The sequence below is a fragment of the Oryctolagus cuniculus genome, chromosome 10, assembly GCF_964237555.1.
Source record: "Oryctolagus cuniculus chromosome 10, mOryCun1.1, whole genome shotgun sequence".
NCBI classification, from domain to species: Eukaryota; Metazoa; Chordata; class Mammalia; order Lagomorpha; family Leporidae; genus Oryctolagus; species Oryctolagus cuniculus.
The window spans coordinates 113,686,508-113,702,815 of record NC_091441.1 but is presented as its reverse complement, the minus strand read 5'-3'; the positions used below and the strand labels follow the sequence as shown (position 1 = coordinate 113,702,815).

General features: G+C 55.5%; 1 protein-coding gene across 2 annotated transcripts in view; it reads right to left on the bottom strand.

Annotated features, from left to right (window-relative positions):
* FGD5 (FYVE, RhoGEF and PH domain containing 5) overlaps window positions 1-16,015 on the bottom strand; it is a 113,066-nt gene extending 97,051 nt beyond the window's left edge. The window contains exons 1-2 of one of the 2 annotated variants that reach the window (XM_051852551.2): window positions 15,533-16,015; window positions 3,744-6,390 (exon numbers count right to left, since the gene is read on the bottom strand). In XM_051852551.2, the coding sequence (XP_051708511.1) occupies window positions 3,744-6,390; window positions 15,533-15,545 (2,660 nt within the window). In that variant the 5' untranslated portion in view covers window positions 15,546-16,015. The remainder of the gene's footprint in view (window positions 1-3,743; window positions 6,391-15,532) is intronic. The other variant, XM_051852550.2, reaches the window with a different exon arrangement.
* Between the last annotated feature and the right edge of the window lie 293 nt (window positions 16,016-16,308).

The window sequence follows — 16,308 nt, the reverse complement described above, 5'->3', positions numbered from 1 at the left end:
CAAGCCACAGCCTCAAAGGAGACTTTATCCATGTTACTTTTTCTTTGTATCTTATTTTTTCCATTGCATTCTCTTTTTAAAACAAATTTTTACTTATTTTCAAAAATTTATTTGAGGGGGCTGGCGCTGTGGCAAAGCAGGTTAAAGCCTTGGCCTGAAGAGCGCCCGCATCCCATATGGGCATTTGTTCTAGTCCCGGCTGCTCCTCTTCCAATCCAGCTCTCTGCTATAGGCTGGGAAAGCAGCAGAAGATGGCCCAAGTCCTTGGGCCCCTACACCCGTGTGGGAGACCTGGAAGAAGCTCCTGGCTCCTGACTTAGGATTGGCACAGCTGCAGCCGCTGCGGCCATCTGAGGAGTGAACCAGCGGATGTAAGACCTCTCTCTCTCTGTCTCTACCTCTCTCTCTAACTCTGACTTCCAAATAAATACAATAAATCTTTAAAAAAATTTGAAAGGCAGAGATAGATTTTCCATTCACAGGTTCATTTGCCCAAATGCCTGCAAACAGCCAGGGCTGGGTCAGGGTGAAACCAAGAACCCAGAATTCAATCCAGGTCTCCCATGTTGGTGGCAGAGACCCAAGTACTTGAGCCATCACTGCTGCCTCCCAGGAAGCCAGGACTTGAACCCAGGCAGTAAGACACGGGAGGCAGGTGCCAAGTAGTGTCATAACCACCGTACCAAATACCCACCCCTCAATCACCTTCTAGTTACGGCAAATTATGACATAATAAAGTTTCCTCCGTTGTTGTGTTTTTTTTTTTTTTTTCCAAAGATTGATTTAGAGAAAGGCAAGCACAGCACAAGGCATGCAACAGAAATGAGGATGGTGACGGCCACAAGGCCAATGGCTGAGAAAAGCCAACTGCTCCAACTCCACCATTTCCCACAGGAGCAGCCGCGGCTGGCCGGAAGTCCTGCAGCAGGTTCCGGGAATCAGCTCTGGATTCCCGTCTCTCACTGCACCGAGTCCTGCCCCGTGTCAGGGCTGCTGCTATTTATTTTGGCTTCTGCCTCTGATCCTCACCCTGCAGCAAGGTGTGGGGGAGGACAGAGCAGCGGAAGGAGGAAGGAACTGCCTCCCCACCCTCTCATCCCGTCCACCCGAGCACCCCTGCGCACACGTCTCACTCCAGCAGCAGCCCCTCCAACCACTTGAGGCTCAAAGGAAGCAGGGACGGCCGGCGCCGCGGCTCACTAGGCTAATCCTCCGCCTAGCGGCGCCGGCACACCGGGTTCTAGTCCCGGTCGGGGCGCCGGATTCTGTCCCGGTTGCCCCTCTTCCAGGCCAGCCCTCTGCTGTGGCCAGGGAGTGCAGTGGAGGATGGCCCAGGTGCTTGGGCCCTGCACCCCATGGGAGACCAGGATAAGCACCTGGCTCCTGGCTCCTGCCATCGGATCAGCGCGGTGCGCCGGCCGCAGCGCGCCGGCCGCGGCGGCCATTGGAGGGTGAACCAACGGCAAAGGAAGACCTTTCTCTCTGTCTCTCTCTCTCACTGTCCACTCTGCCTGTCAAAAAAAAAAAAAAAAAAAAAAAAAAAAAGGAAGCAGGGACCCCCAGCCCTGTGGCAGCCACTCGTGCCCCTCAACTGGATGCATCTCAAACCTCCCTGCCCAGACCTGTTCCAGCCCACCGCAGGGATTTCACTCCCCCCGGCTTCCATCTGTTTCACGCAGGAAAGCGGAAGCAAGCTTTGTTCTGATTGATGTCCAAGAGGATGTGGTTCCTGCATGGGAGATTCATCCCACTCAGCCTGGCCTTCGGCGACGTAACATCACAGCAGCAACAGTCTGACAGAGTCTGACAGTCAGAACCCTCAACCACAGCCCTAGGCTGCAGCATCACACGGGAGGTAATGCGAGGACCAAACCCAGCAACGTGCCTGGCACACAGCAGTCAAGATCCGGTAGCTTTACCATTTTCTTGGATATTTTACTCCCTTACTTTCACGTTGTTTGGTGAAAGGAACCAACCTTTCATTGTTTATCGGACAGGGTGCAGATCAAGGTACTGGCACAACTCCAGGGGGCACCATATGTAGACTAAAAGATGAAAGAGTTGCCCCTGAGGCTGGCTGTACAGTGCCCAGCCTGCACAACCAGACCATAATTCACTGTGAATTCCTGAAACAGGAGTCAGGAAACCTGATTTCCTAACACTGACTCCTCCGCCAGCCTGCTGAGAGGCCTTGGGCAAGTCTCCGTGCCTGTCTCCCCCTCTACAAGACTGACCCACGTCTGCATTCCTTCCGGCTACAAAACCTTGACTTTCTATGGAAGCAGTTTTCAATTTTTCAAAGGTCGGCATAGGAAAGATTAAGCGAGCTCATCCACCCGGCTTCAGAGAGAGGAGCCTGCGTGCTGGGGGAGGGATTGTAGGAGGGCAGCTCTGGCCTCAGTCAGAAAGACATCAGCAGATGAGGCAGCTCTGGGAGGTGGTGAGCTCCCTGTGACTTGAGGAATTCAAGTATAGACTGGGTAGCCACCTGCTGGAGGGGTGAGGTTCAAGGCCTCCTTCAGCATGGAGACTTGATGGCTTCCCAGAGTGGCTTTGTTTTCATTAGTGCTAAAGCAGCAGCCAGCCAGGGCTGGGTCTCGTCTGCTGATACCTAGTAATACAATGGACCTGGTGGTTCTGCCACCACCAGCTCACCGCCCACACAAGCCCCCGTTCTCTAAATTGAACTCCAGCCCTCAGGCAGGGCCCATGTTCACCCTCGCTCTGGCAAATACATCTTTGCATCCTAGAAAGAACCAAGAAATAGCCCTGCCCCAGCCTGAGGTACGGAGGCGGAGGAGCCAGGCTGGGGAGCTGGGGGAAACACTCCAGAGTCACCCTTATCTCATCCCGACCGGTGTCCCTTAGGAATTCTGAGCTGTGACAGCTGGGCAGGACTGCTCTGGATTCCTGCATGTGCGGGGAAAGAATCAGAGGATTTCTTTTAAAATCATCGCCATTTTGGCTTTTCATTAATTCAGTTCAAGTGCTCCACAGAATGCAAATGGATAAGGCTGCATTTCATCGCCTTTAAGTTGCACGCACAGTGCACAAGGAAGTGGGAGGTGTGGCAATTACTCTCTCAGGAGGATCAATAAGGGGCACTCAGTCTCGGGAAGAAGGGTCAGAAAGTCCCCACTGTGATGCAATGACTTTAGTGTTGGCATGCCCACTTCCAAAGTCAATCAGTTAAAAAAAAACAACCTTAGTTTGAATGCTGTATCTTAAAGACTTCCATTCAGAAATTTAGCTCAGGGCAAGACTACCTCTTTAAACAATTTAAATAAATTGTCTTTGCTACTTTCCTGTGGGATACAGAGTATATTTACACAATAAAAAGGTATCAATCTCAATTTAGGGTATTTTCCTGATGGTGAAAGAGGTTTAGTTTGGAAAGACGCCAGAACCATCTTTCCTGGTGACTCTCCCAGAGGGGAGTAGCAAGCCCAGGAGAATGGAGAAATAGCTCCTCAATAATGTAGACCATAACAGCGCTCCCACCTGCACTGGATTTAGCTTTTTATGTGATTTCTTCACCCAAAGAAACCTACTCTGCTTTCCCCACACACTCTGCCCAGAGATGTAGTAACTGCAGCGCAGAGGGGTGAAACTGCTCACCCCAAGTCACCCAGGTGGAAAGAAACAGGCCAAACAGCAGGTCTGCTTGTCACCCCCCACCTAAGCCACCCTCGGAGCAATCATCGGTTACACTGCCTGAATGAGAAAGCAAGAACTTGCCGTACCTCTCGGCTTCCTGCTCGGCGCTCGGCTGCTTGCTCTCGAAGGCGTTGAAGCTGCTCATGTCCACGTAGCCATCGTTCTCGTTGGCCGTGGACAGGGCTCTGCTCTGATCCTCAAACAGCTTGGTGTACGTGCCAGCCCTCGCAGGCCGTCGGGGCGGGATCTGGATGTTCTCGTAGTCTGAGTTCATGGCTGGAATGTTCTCGTAGTCGGAAGTATCAGCGTTGGGGAATGAAATGGACCGGGGCTTGGTCAGCGGCAGGGGCAGAAAGGGTGGCCGAGAGCGGTCTTCGAAGGACTCCACTCTGGACACCGTCCTGCTGAAGGGCACGCCCTTCCTCTTGCCATCTCGACAGAAGATGAGGGAGGAGGGCGAGTCCGAGGCCCGGAGCTTCCCCGTGCGAGTCTTGAGCTGAGGGGAGCTACTGAGGCTTCTCGGGTTGAGTTCCAGAATCCTGGCGGGCCCGTGGTAGCTGGATTCCGAGGAGGACCTGGAGGAGGACACGTTCACATCCACATGCACTTTGTTCTCTGTCTTCTTTTTAAATGTCAGCGCCAGGAACCGCTTAAAGGACGACTTCTTCTTCTTGGTGTGCTTGTCCGGCGAGTCGCTCTCGATCAGCAGCGAAGGGGAGCTCTTGGTGATGGGCTTCTTGGTGATGCAGGCCAGGTCGAAGGGGGGCGGGATGTCTACCACGGACGACGGCGTGGAGGTGCCGCTGGATGGAAAGTGGTTTCTCTGTGAGAAGCTCCCAGAGGAGCCGATGACACAGGGCAGGGAAAGGTTGTCGTCTTTCCTGTTTATCCGGTGGTCGTCTAAGCCCTCCGGCTCCCGGTACACGGAGATGGGAATCTCTCGGCCTTCCACAGAGAACGAGCGAGGATACAGAGTGAAAGCCCGGGGTTTTGCTGGCAGGGCCCTGTTCGCCTCTCCAGCCTTCCCCTCTGATGACAACACCATCTTGCCTGCCTGCTCCGGGGAACCGGCAGTGCCAGAGGCTAGTGAGCCAGCTTCTGGTCCGGTCTCTTCCGGGACAGTTTCCGGGACAGAGCCAGCCACCTTCCCGGAGTGGGGCCGGGCCCTGGTGACGAGGTTTTTCCTGTCCGTGGGGACTAGGCCACCCTCAGCATCAGCGTTCACTTCTTCTCTCAAGCCACAGTCACTCAGAGTGTCCAGATCAGCTGAAGTCTCGGCCTGCCCTCCCTCGGCAGGGTCAGCCTGGCCCGTCAAGCTGACTCCCATCACATAGGGGTTGGTGAGCGCATCGTCCGTGGCACCCTCCTCTGCCTCCTCCTCCGGCATGACCACCACTTCTGGGACAGAGGACCCCCCCTCCCCAGCTGCACCCTGCAGGGGGTTACTCTGGTCACACACAGTTCCAGCCACAGGGCCCTCCTCTGCACATGCGCCTGACCTTGCCTCCTGCTCCGATTCTAAGCCTTCTGCTGACTCAGAAAGAGGAGAACAGCTTTCGCTACAGAAAGAGGTGCTCTCGGTCTGGAAGAACTTGTAGGGGCTTCCTGTGAGTGAGGTAACGGCGTCATCAACACAGTCGCTCTCAAAAGGAATGATGTGGCAGCTCTCCTCGGGGGCCTCATCCTGCGCGGGGTCCTCTCCTTCCCGAGGGTCTTCTGCCTCTGCAGGGGCTGCCGCCATTTCTTCCTGCTCCGTTTTCTCATCCTGGCCCACGGGGTCCTCAGCGGCGGGGACGCCATCACACTCCTCCTCAGGGATTTCAGGGTTCTCTGCGGCCATCTCTGCCTCCTGGACACCTGTGGCCAACTCATCCTCAGGGGGTCCTTCACTGGCATCTTCAGCACCCTGATCAGTGTCCTCGCCTGGCCCCCCTGGTTCTGCACCGGCACAGCCTACCCCCTCCTCCTCTGCCAGCTCCCCAGGGGTCTCGGGGGGCCTGGGCTCCTCGTCAGGGGCTGCTGGATCCTCTGAACCAAGCTGAGTCAGGATGACATCACTCCCAACGGCCTCTTGTGCAGCCAAAGGCCCGCTGTCCTCCCTGTGGTACACGCTGTGCTCTTTTACCAGCTTCTCTTCCTCACTTGTGGACTCCTGCTCCCTGGCACCCGGGTCACTGTCACTGTCCCCGTTTTCAGGGGTGCAGTCTGCGCCCTCCTCATCCTCCTCGCCCGGTGCTCCACCAGCTGGGGCTGCAGGAGGTGCCAAGTCCTTGCCAGCTGCTGTCCTCTCCCTGCCACTCTCCTCGACCCCCTCCTCTCCTACCTCTTCGCTGGTGGCATCTTGGGGCCCCGTGACCGTATTCTCTCCACAGGGCCCATCCTTGGGTTCATCCTCTTTCCGTGGGGCCCTGGGGGCCATGATATAATCCTCATCCGTCTCTGACTCGGAGCACTCCAGGTTGGGCCGGTGCCCTTCATAAAGCCCCTTGTCTACACAGAGCAGCCTCCCGTTGCTGCATTTGTTGAAACTGTTGTTCACGGACACGCTGGCTCTCCACTCACTGGGGACAGCCAGCCTGGGCTTGGGGGCAATGGGGGGCTTTGGTCCCCTGGACATGAAGTTTGGACTGTGGAGACTTTCGGGCCTGGGTGAGGAAGGGAATTTGGGTGTGGTCACTGGCGTGAGTACACCGCTGGTCTTTGGCTTGGGAGCAACTGGAGGTTTTGGAGAATCTAAGTGATAAGAAAAGGAGAAAAAGTACAATTAACTTGATTTCCACTCAAGAGTCTCCTAGTTATCAGTGCAAGGGAGCACTAACGATGGTTCCCCCAACCTAGGTGAACCTGCCATGCACCATGCCCTGTCTCAGGCTTATCTGGATCCCACCTCTAAAATTCCCTCATTTGCGACTTACAACTCACTCCATAAACAAAATGAACAGAACTGGTTTCCACACGGTGTCCAGCAGATGAAAATCAGCAAAATGAAAACCTGTTCCCTCCAAACTGTATTCACATCATTGCATTCATTCATCCAACAGCTATTTCTTTTGTTTTTTTCAAAGATTTGCTTATTTTTATTTGAAAGGCCAGTTACAGAGAAAGGGGGAAAGACAGAGAGAGAGGAGTATCTTCCATTTGCTGGTTCACCCCAAATAGCCCTAACAGCTAGAGTTGGACCAGGCCAAAGGCAAGGGCCTGGAACTGGGTCTCGCACATGGGTGGCAGGGACCCAATGACTTGAGTCGCCTCCACTGCTTTCCCAGGCGCATTAGCAGGGAGCTAGATCAGAAGTGGAGCAGCTGGGACTCAAACCGGTGCTGATATGGGATGCCTAACCTGCTGCACCACAACAGTGGCCCCTAGCAGCTATTTCTTAAACACTTTCTACGTGCCAAGTAGCCAGGAGCAAATTCTGAACATGACAGTCACCAGCCCATCTGTCCTCAGGGAACACACATCCATTCTACAGCAAACACGTCAGATGCCTTCTCCCTACACACAAGGCACTGCTGATGGCGGATTTTTCCACAGTGTAGAACAGAAGAACACCTAGGCTTAGCGCTCGCGTGGAGTCAGAACAACTGGAGGACAGGCCAGCCCTTGGGGTGTTATGATGGGACAGCCATCGTCTCTTTGCCTCAGGAGTGACACACCAAAGGTTCCTAATGGTGAACAACAACTCTGCTCAGTGTCACATCTGAAATCAGCATGCTTCAAGATGGCACCCAGCCAGTCCTGCACCCCGGTCTCCTGGCACAGAACTGTATGGCTACTTGCCAGTGTGGGCATCTGCCCATGGTCTCTTCCTCTGCGGAGGTTGAGGATGACAGAGTGGCAGAATAAAAGATGTACTGCAGACAACACGTTAAGGAAGCAGGAGTATGGCTTGCCGTGGCCAGGGAAGATCCCTTGGAAGTGAAACTTGGGCTAACTTTTGCAGGACAGAAGAATCTAAACAAGGGAAAGAGTCAAAGGAATGGCTGAAAACTTCCACGTTTCTCCTGGCTCGAGGCAATCCATGCCTTTCCCTGGTCTCTCTGCCTCCTGTCTGCTTCCCAGGCACAGGGAGCTTTTCAGGAGTGCACACAAACCTGCTTCCAAAGTGCTGCCTGGATCCCCACTGCCCACACATCAGGAGACCTGTGCTCCCCACCAGCCAAGTCTCATCTCCTAGTTCCACCCCCACCAAGGCCTGGATATGACATAAAGCAGCCTCAGAATGCCAGCCTGGCTCATGACAGAGGGAAGGGGGAGCAGAGCACCTGGAGGTTTCTTTCAGCAAGCTCTCCTCTTCCCTATGCACCCCTCCCCATTGACGTCCTTGCAGCCTCTCATGCCAGCCATCGGCAGGCCAGGGCTGCCCCCACAGGGCTACTGCAGGGGCACATACATGGTCACACACGTGACTTTTACTTTCCTCAGAGGGCAACACATTAAAAAGTAAAAAAGTGGGGGCCAATGCATCAGGTTAATCTGCCCCCCCGTGACACCAGCATCCCATATGGGTGCTGGCTGGTTTGAGTCCCGGCTGCTCCACTTCTGATCCAGCTCTTTCCTGATCCCTGGGGAAAAGCAGCAGAAAATGGCCGCCCAAGTGCTTGGGTCCCTGAACCCACATAGGAGACCTGGATGAAGCTCGTGGCTCCTGGCTTTGACCTTGCTCAACCATGGCCATTGTGGCCACTAAGGGAGTGAACCAGCAGATGGAAGATTCCCGCCCCCACCCCCTTTTCTCCCTCTCTTTGTAACTCTTTTAAATAAATACATACATCTTGGGGGAAAAAATGAAAAAATAAAAATAAAAAAGCAATGGAATCAGGGTCAGCACTGTGGCAAGCAGGGAAGCCGCCGCCTGTGACACTGGCAGCCCATTCGGGCACCAGTTTGAGACCCAGCTGCTTCACTTCCAATCCAGCTCCTTGACTGGGAAAACAGCAGAAGGTGGTCCAAGTGCTTGGGCCCTGCACCCATGCGGGAGAACTGGAAGAAGCTCCTGGCGCCTGGCTTCAGCTTGGCACAGCCCCAACCATTTGAGTGAACCAGCTGATGGAAGCATCTCTGTTTCTCCCTCTCTCTGTAACTCTGCCTTTCAAATAAAATAATTCCATCTACTTTTTAAAAAAAGATTTAACAGTGTATTTTATTGAATTTGATATATCTAAATGTTATCATTTCAACAAAGTTCAACTTATAATTCATGATGGTGCGAAAGGGTACCAGACAACCATTCTGCTTCCGCTTTCAGCTGGGAGTCAATCAACTCCACAAGACACTCAGCACCTCGTTACAAGCAGGCTTCGAGCTGGGTGGTTCTGCCGACTGGAGGCTAACCTAAGTGTTCTGAGCACAATGCAGGTGGGGCTGAGCAATGACGTTCAGGTCAGGTGTACTGAATGCATCATCTGCTTAGAATGAGTTCACTGGGGTGTCCCCATCATAATCCGAGGAACATCTGTAACGATACACAACATCTATTAGTGGATATTTGGTGTTCTGTTTTCATGCTGAGTCTGGAAAAGCTAATGTGTGTTTCACGTTCGCAGCACACCTGGAGGCAGACCAGCCCCATCTCAAGTGCTCAGTAACCCCATGTGTCTGGAGGCTATGGATCAGCACAGCTCTACATTTGGACATCTCCATGAGACTGCCCCAGCGGCACCTCACTCTGAATGTATGTGAAGCCAAAGTTGGCACCGTCATACCCCAAATGACAGAATCATGTAAAGTCCAGCTGAGGCCCCCAAAGAAAAAGCACCTGGTGCAGGATTACAAAGTCCCTGCCTTCTGCTTCTGCAAGGGCCTGCACAGAAGCCCAGTGAACATGTTGCCTGGTTCCCCATCCAGGGAGGCAACAGCAGCAGGAAAGGAGAAAAGAGGCACAGCTGTAGAAGGCTTTAATGCTAAAGCACCCTGGGCGTCCATTCCCCCACATCCACACCCAAACCAGCCCCTGACATCCATATCCTAATCCCGAATCTTCCAGAAATAAGCAGTGTCTTTCCAGAAGTAGTCACCACTGCCCCAGAGTAGGTAAGTGTCTGTCCAAATTAGTGAAAAGAACAGAAATGCGGAACTTACAAACATAAGCTTCACCTCATCGTTTGTGGTGGTGGGACACCAGCGAGCATAGCCGGAGCTTGGCCGGCCCAAGTCACATCTTGGCTTTGCCACTCACCACTGCAAAACTAAGCCTCAGCTTCCTCATCCATAAAACGGGTACAGAGTAGTACCCACCCTCAAGAGAATAAGTATTAAAAGATCACATGGGGCCAGAGCTGTGGCATAGCAAATTAAGCCACCACCTGTGAGGCCAGTATCCCATATGGATGCGAGTTCCAGACCCAACTAATCCACTTCTAATCCAGCTCTCTGCTAATGCGCCTGGGAAGACGGAGGAGAATGGTCCAAGTGCTCCTGCGCACCCACGTGGGAGACTCAGAGGAAGTTCCACACTCCTGACTTCAGCCTGGCCCAGGCCTGGTCTTTGCGGCCATTTAGAGAATGAACCAGTGGATCAAAGAGCTCTCCCCAACCCGTTTTGCTCTAACTCTGCCTTTAAAATAATAATAAAATAATAAAAATAAGATCACAGGATGCCTATTAAAAGTTCTTAGCAGTAGGCCTTCACATGAGGCTACTCGGAGTTCCTCAAAAAGCAGCAGCTACACCGTGTCCAGATGAAGCCTGTCGCTCCCCCTCTTCATGGAGGAACGACACTAAACCCTGCCTAGGCTTCATATCCGAGTCACGGCACCATTATGTCGCTCCCCGTCTTCACGGAGGAACGACACAGGACCCTGCGCTGTTCTTTCGTCTGCTTGGCCCTTCCCGGGTTTGCTGCTGGTTCTTCCCGGGTTGGCTACTGTCCCTTCCACCTCCGTGGAAGGGCGGTTCCCCCTGGCCACTTTCCCCACTTCCGCAGGGGAGCGGCACACCACCAGCCGGCTCTCTCGGGGGCTGCACAGGTGTTCCCTCAGATGTTCCTCTTAGATGTTCCTCGTGCATGTTGTCTCTCTCCTCCTTTATAGTCCTCTTCCACCAATCCCAACTCTGCTACCCACACGCCGAGTACGCTGCTCTCCTCCAATCAGGAGTAGGTCCTACAGTTTATTGGTTGAACTGGAGGCAGCTGTGTAGAAGCTGTTTCTCCCTTCTCAGCGCCATATTGTGGGAGAGCAGATGCATAGAATAAGTCTTAATTCCAGTAACTTAGTCTAGTCCGAGTTGCTCCCCACAGAAGCCCATCTGTGCCCGCCCACGTCCTCCCTGGTCTAAGTCTCGCTCCACACTGACCCAGCAGCCCGTGCTCAATATCAGGGGTCAGGCACTGGCATGGACTCATTCTCTGGGGGTGGGGCCTCTCATTGCTCATCCCTAACAGGTGGCATTTTTGGCGACCAGGAGACATGACAAAGGGACAGATGGGGGCATGAAAAATGACTGTCACCTTGGCCACATTACCCTCCTCCTCATCCCATACTTCATCCAATCAAGCTATTGATCTATGGGCGCAGCTTCCTCGGAAAGGTTACAATGGACATCTGAGGCGTGATCCTGCAAGAAAATGCCTCCCGCTTCGGAGCCCCTGCAGATGACAAGCATGCAGTGTCCGCCTGCTCTCCCAGCTCTGCAGGGCACGGTGCTTGCCCTGCACCCCTCTGACATCCAGGGATGCCAGCAGCAGAGAGTTCTGGTCTGAACCCTCACTGAAAGATGAGGAAACTGAGGCACAGAGAGGGCAAGTGATGCCAGGGGGCTGTCCAGTGAGTCCAGGGCAGGGGCCTGGGGCTTTTGCTCAGAGGATGTGGGGAGCCACTGCAGGGTTTCGAAAAGAAGCGCTGGTACGTTCTAACACATGGGAATGAAATGAAATGGAGAGGAAGGAAAGAAGGAACACAGCAGGGAGGCTTCTGCACAGATCCAGCAAGAGAGGAAGGGGGCTTCGCCAGGCTGGGGTGAAAAGGAGCTGGAGTACATGCCTGAAGGTAGAGCCGAGGGGATCGGCTGCAGAAAAGACAAAGTCAAGGACAACACAGAGGTTTTTCAGCCAGAGCAACAGGACAGATGAACTTGAGCCCATGCGAATGGAAAACGGCTGCAGGTGCTGGGGAAGACTCCTGGAATTTCAGTTTGCATCAAGCCAAGTTGCCTATCAGAAACTCAGGTGTCAGAGAGGTACGGCTGGAGATGGAAATGAAGGCAGGAACCTGTTGAGATCACCAGGGGAATGAGAGTGGAGGGAGACCAGGTGGCATCCGCTAGGAAAGGAGACTGAGGGGGACGAAACAAAACCAAGGGAGGGTGAGCAGCCAGCTCCACTTCCTCCAGCCTGCCCCCTCACAGAAAGGAACCATGGGGCCCCTCCCCTCAGCCTCCCGCCAAGGCCACACAGAGAAGACTGGGGAAAGCAGCGCTGGGGTACAGAGCAGGATGGAGGATTTTTACAACCCAAAACGGTGAGGGATACAGCACTGCAGGCAGAGGGGATGAGGCGCACAGGCAGAGCCAGGGGCAGGGAACTGTGAGCCCTGTGGGGTGTGCCAGAGCGCCCCAGTGGCACATCAGGGATGGATCAGGGCTGGGGTTTCCTCCTCTTGGCCAAGCTTAACTTTCTGACCACCCAGAACCCAACAAGGTCACAGCTGGTGGCCTCTGCTCTCAGCTGCAGCCCTTGGGCTGCAGGTGAACCCTCTCTTTCCTGATGCCACAGTCTGGGGTCACATCTTCCTCACATGGAGTTCACAGTGCCTGGAACCTCACAGCAATTTGCTAAGCCTGAGTATGGTGCAAATGCAGAACACCCTTTGAGCCAAGATCGGAAGAGTTAAGCAGGGGCTGGGGAAGCCAGAATGATAGGAGAAACAGCTTCTCGTGATAGACATCATCTCCAGCCAGCCCCCTGGTACCAGTTTATATTTTCCCTTTCTCTGTTTTAATTAAATATCTGTCACTCACACATTCACGCTGGCTGCCTGTAGAAGTTCCATTGTCAGCGGTGGAGACGTCCAGTTAGAAGAGGTATTGAGAGGAGCACTGGATCGGGGGCTGAGAGCCCTGATCCTCTCTCCCAGCTCGGCCATTTAGTGGAGAGGCGACCCTGGGCAAGTCCCTTCCCTTTTCCAAGACTCAGTTTCCCCATCTGTAGAGTGAGGGGAGGGACCAAGCAGCCAGCCAGGTCTGCTGTGGCCAAGTCCAGCCTTTGAAACTCATGGCTCTTCTCATAATGTCCTCTGCCCTCCCTGAGTAGACGTGCACTTCATTATACCCCCCAAACCTTGTAACCATATGTCACAGGAGTAATTATCTTCCAATTTCACCTTCCAATTGCATCTTAATTTAACTTCCATTCCTGCGTGCCTGCTGCAATGTCCAAGCAGAGCCTGAGGACTTCTAATTAGGCTGCAGTTAAGCCAGTCCAGCGATCCATGACAGGGCACGTCCTAGCAAGACAGCAAGGGACAGAGAAGGGAGAGCCTGGGCCCCGGGCTCGGACGAACCAAGGATCCAATCCCAGCTCAGCCACAGTCAGCTGTGGGATCTTGGGCACGGCATTTTGCCTCTGGTAAAATGGTAGAATAATCCCCTTTCCCTATATAGCTGTCAGTTAGGTCAAGGGAAATGACAGACATAAGATGCCTGACAAAGTCCACTGGCAAACCACATCCTGCTATATGTCAGGCGCTGGACAAGCAAGCAGGCTTTCAAGCTGGACAGTCTGTGTTTCAATCCTGTCTTGGTCCCTTCGTATTATCTGCACCTCAGTTTTCCTGTTCAAAAAACAGGAGAAAGCAAGAGTCCTCGCCCCATCAGGTCACTGTGAACACTAAATAAACTGATACAAGGGTAACACTTAAACGCAGCAAGGACCCATAAATATCGGCTAGCATTTATTACTCACTCGTAAGGTGACAGATGCTGCTCCAGGCACCTTACAACGTGCTTTAAGTCATTTAATCATGAGAACTCGATGACCAAGATCGCATTACCCCCACTTCTCAGATACAGAAACCGAGCCACAGAGAGGTTCAGCAACCTGCTAAAGGTCACAGAACTCAGGACATGCTGGGTCTGAGGTTCAGTCCCACCAGGTCTGGGAGCCTCAAAGCTATGCAGAGCATGGCACCCAGAATCATGTCGGGCTACCGTCACTGCCACCACACTGAAAAAGTCACCCCGTTATGCTGGAGACAAACCACAGGATGGCTGAGCCCAGAACTGTTAACTGCTAAGTTTCCAGGGACCAAACCTGCCCTTTGGTTTATTCCAATCAGTCCCTTCCCTAGATTCTCAGTGAAGGGAGGGCGTGCCCAAGCCTCATGCAGGAAAATGTGAGAAAACTGGAAACGCTCTCACCATTGTTACACGCCAGTTTTATTGGGAGTGTAGGAAAAAGCTAGCTTGGCTCTGTTCAGGCCTGGCCAGCATAGCGGGAGGCAACCTTCTCCCCATAATCAGTGGCTGACGGGTGCTGGAACTCTATTCCAGAGTCTTTGATGCCCCACAAACTGACAAGGGCAGCTACAGCTCCTGTCCCCAAATTCTGTGCCTCCCTAAGCACGCAGGTAACCCCTGCAGAGCCACAATGGGGCCTGGATACAAGGAGGCAGCTGCCCACTCCGAAGGGCTGCGACCCATCAGGGGAGACCAAGGTCTCCTGCCTGCACCTCATTACCACAGTAACTTTGTTTCATTACAAAGATTTTTAAAAGGAAAAACTCATCACCGGCATTCCCACCCCCAACACACACACAGTCACACTCACACACAAGGCAGCAGGATATGGTTCCAAGACAGCCAAAATGGTGGCTTCCTGTTTCTTTAGGGACGTGCATTTTGGAGTATAGCTTTCAGCAAGGTTGTCGCCCAGGGAGGGGGCTGCCTTCCCCTAAATTCGCTGGATAAAGAAAATGGAGCGGAGATCCCGCCCGGCAGGCAGTGAAATTCGCTGGGCTTATTCCCTTGGGCAATCTCGTCTTAGAGGGAACTTTCTGCTCCCCGCAGGACGGAGCCCGGCATCCCGAGGAGGGACTCCAGGCACCGCCCGCCTGCGGCTCACTTTCTGCATCTGCTCAGTGGCACCCCTCAGGGGCTCACCGGGGATCCTTCTCAAACAGGCTCGGGTTTCCCGGAATCCCTCACCCGGCGGGACAAGCTGGGGAGTCCGACCCACATGGCCCGGGGGGTGCGAGGGGGTGCCGCCTGGAGCAAGGCCAAGCCTCAGCCAGGGCTGGCCCTCAGCGGCCGGTCCCCAGGGGAGGCACAAAGGCGGCCCCGGGCCAGGGCGCCGCGAGGGAGGGGTGCGCTGCAGGGGGAATCATTTAAGGCTTTTTGGCCCCTCTGCTGGCAAGGCAGCTCCGCGTCCCGGGGTCGGGTGAGAGGAGGCGGCAGGAATTGTTGTGAGGGTGCGCCGGGTACCAGAGGACCGGGAGCAGACCCCGGGGTCGGGGAGAGCTCTGGCCAAAGCGCGCGGGCCAGATGGGGCTCTTGAGGGGCGAGCGAGGGCCCGTCGGGGACCCCGAGGTGCGGGGGTGAAGGTTCGGGAGTGCGACCAAGTCCCGTCGGCGCCCAGAGACGTCTTTCTCCATTGCTGGGGACCGTGGAGGGATAAAGGCGGACATGGGCAGGGCGCGGCCTCGCCAAAGCTGAGGAGTCGTCCCTGAGGAGGGGCACCTCGGACAGGGACCCCCGAATCTCAGCCTCCTCGGCCAAGGGACCCCGGGTCCGCTCCCAGCTCGGCCCAGGCCGAGCAGCGTGCGGAGGTCGGGGATTCGCAGCAGCTGGCTCCCGGCGCCCAGCGGTCTCCAACTTGGAGAGCCTGGCCGGGACCCCTAGCGCGCGTGCCTCACGCCCGAGCCCGCGCGGAGCCTCCTACCTGCTCTGTTCATCTTCCAGAGCGCGGAGCACGGGGCCGCCCGTCGGTGCGTCCACGGCTCTGTCCGGTCGAGCGCCAGTCCGCACGCCGCTTCACTCCATGGCCGCCCCGCGGGGCCCGCACCCCTTCGCGCCCGCCCCGCCCCCGGCGCGCGCTGGACTCCGCGCGGCGCGCAGGGCAAGTGGGGGCGCGGGGCGCGAGCCTCGGGGCTGGGCGGGGCCGTGGAGCGCAGGGGAGGGGGCGCGAGCGGGGGGCGTGCGAGGGCGGCGGCTGGGGCAGCGCGCGGCGCCGCGTCCACTCAGGACTCCGAGCGGCGCACAGGGCACGGGGGGCGCGAGTCGCGAGCCTCCGGGGGCGGGGCGGCGCCGGTGGAGGCGGAGGGCGGGCTGCGCCCGAGGGGAGGGGGCGCGAGGGCGCCGCGCGGGGGCGGCCGGGGCAGGCCGAGCGTCGGGTCCGCTGCAGGCTCCCTGCTCCGAGGGGCCGCGCTGCGCTCAGGCCGCCGCGCCTCCGCTGTGCCGCCGCCGCGCCGCCGCCCCCTCTTAGATGTTTCCTCTCGCGCCCGCAGAGGAAGGATTTTTTTTTTCCCTTTTTTTCTGCTCAGTCAGGGATCGAGGGAGCCCAGGGTCGAGGTGTCCCCGCGCGTGTTTAAAGGGGCCATGGTGACTGCGGGAGCCGCGCGAGGTTAAAGGGACGAGAACCCTCGTCCGGGGGACCCTCTGCCTGTTGTCAGCCCTGGACGTTCCTTCAGTCCTGCACCGGGAGCCTCGCTGAGGACC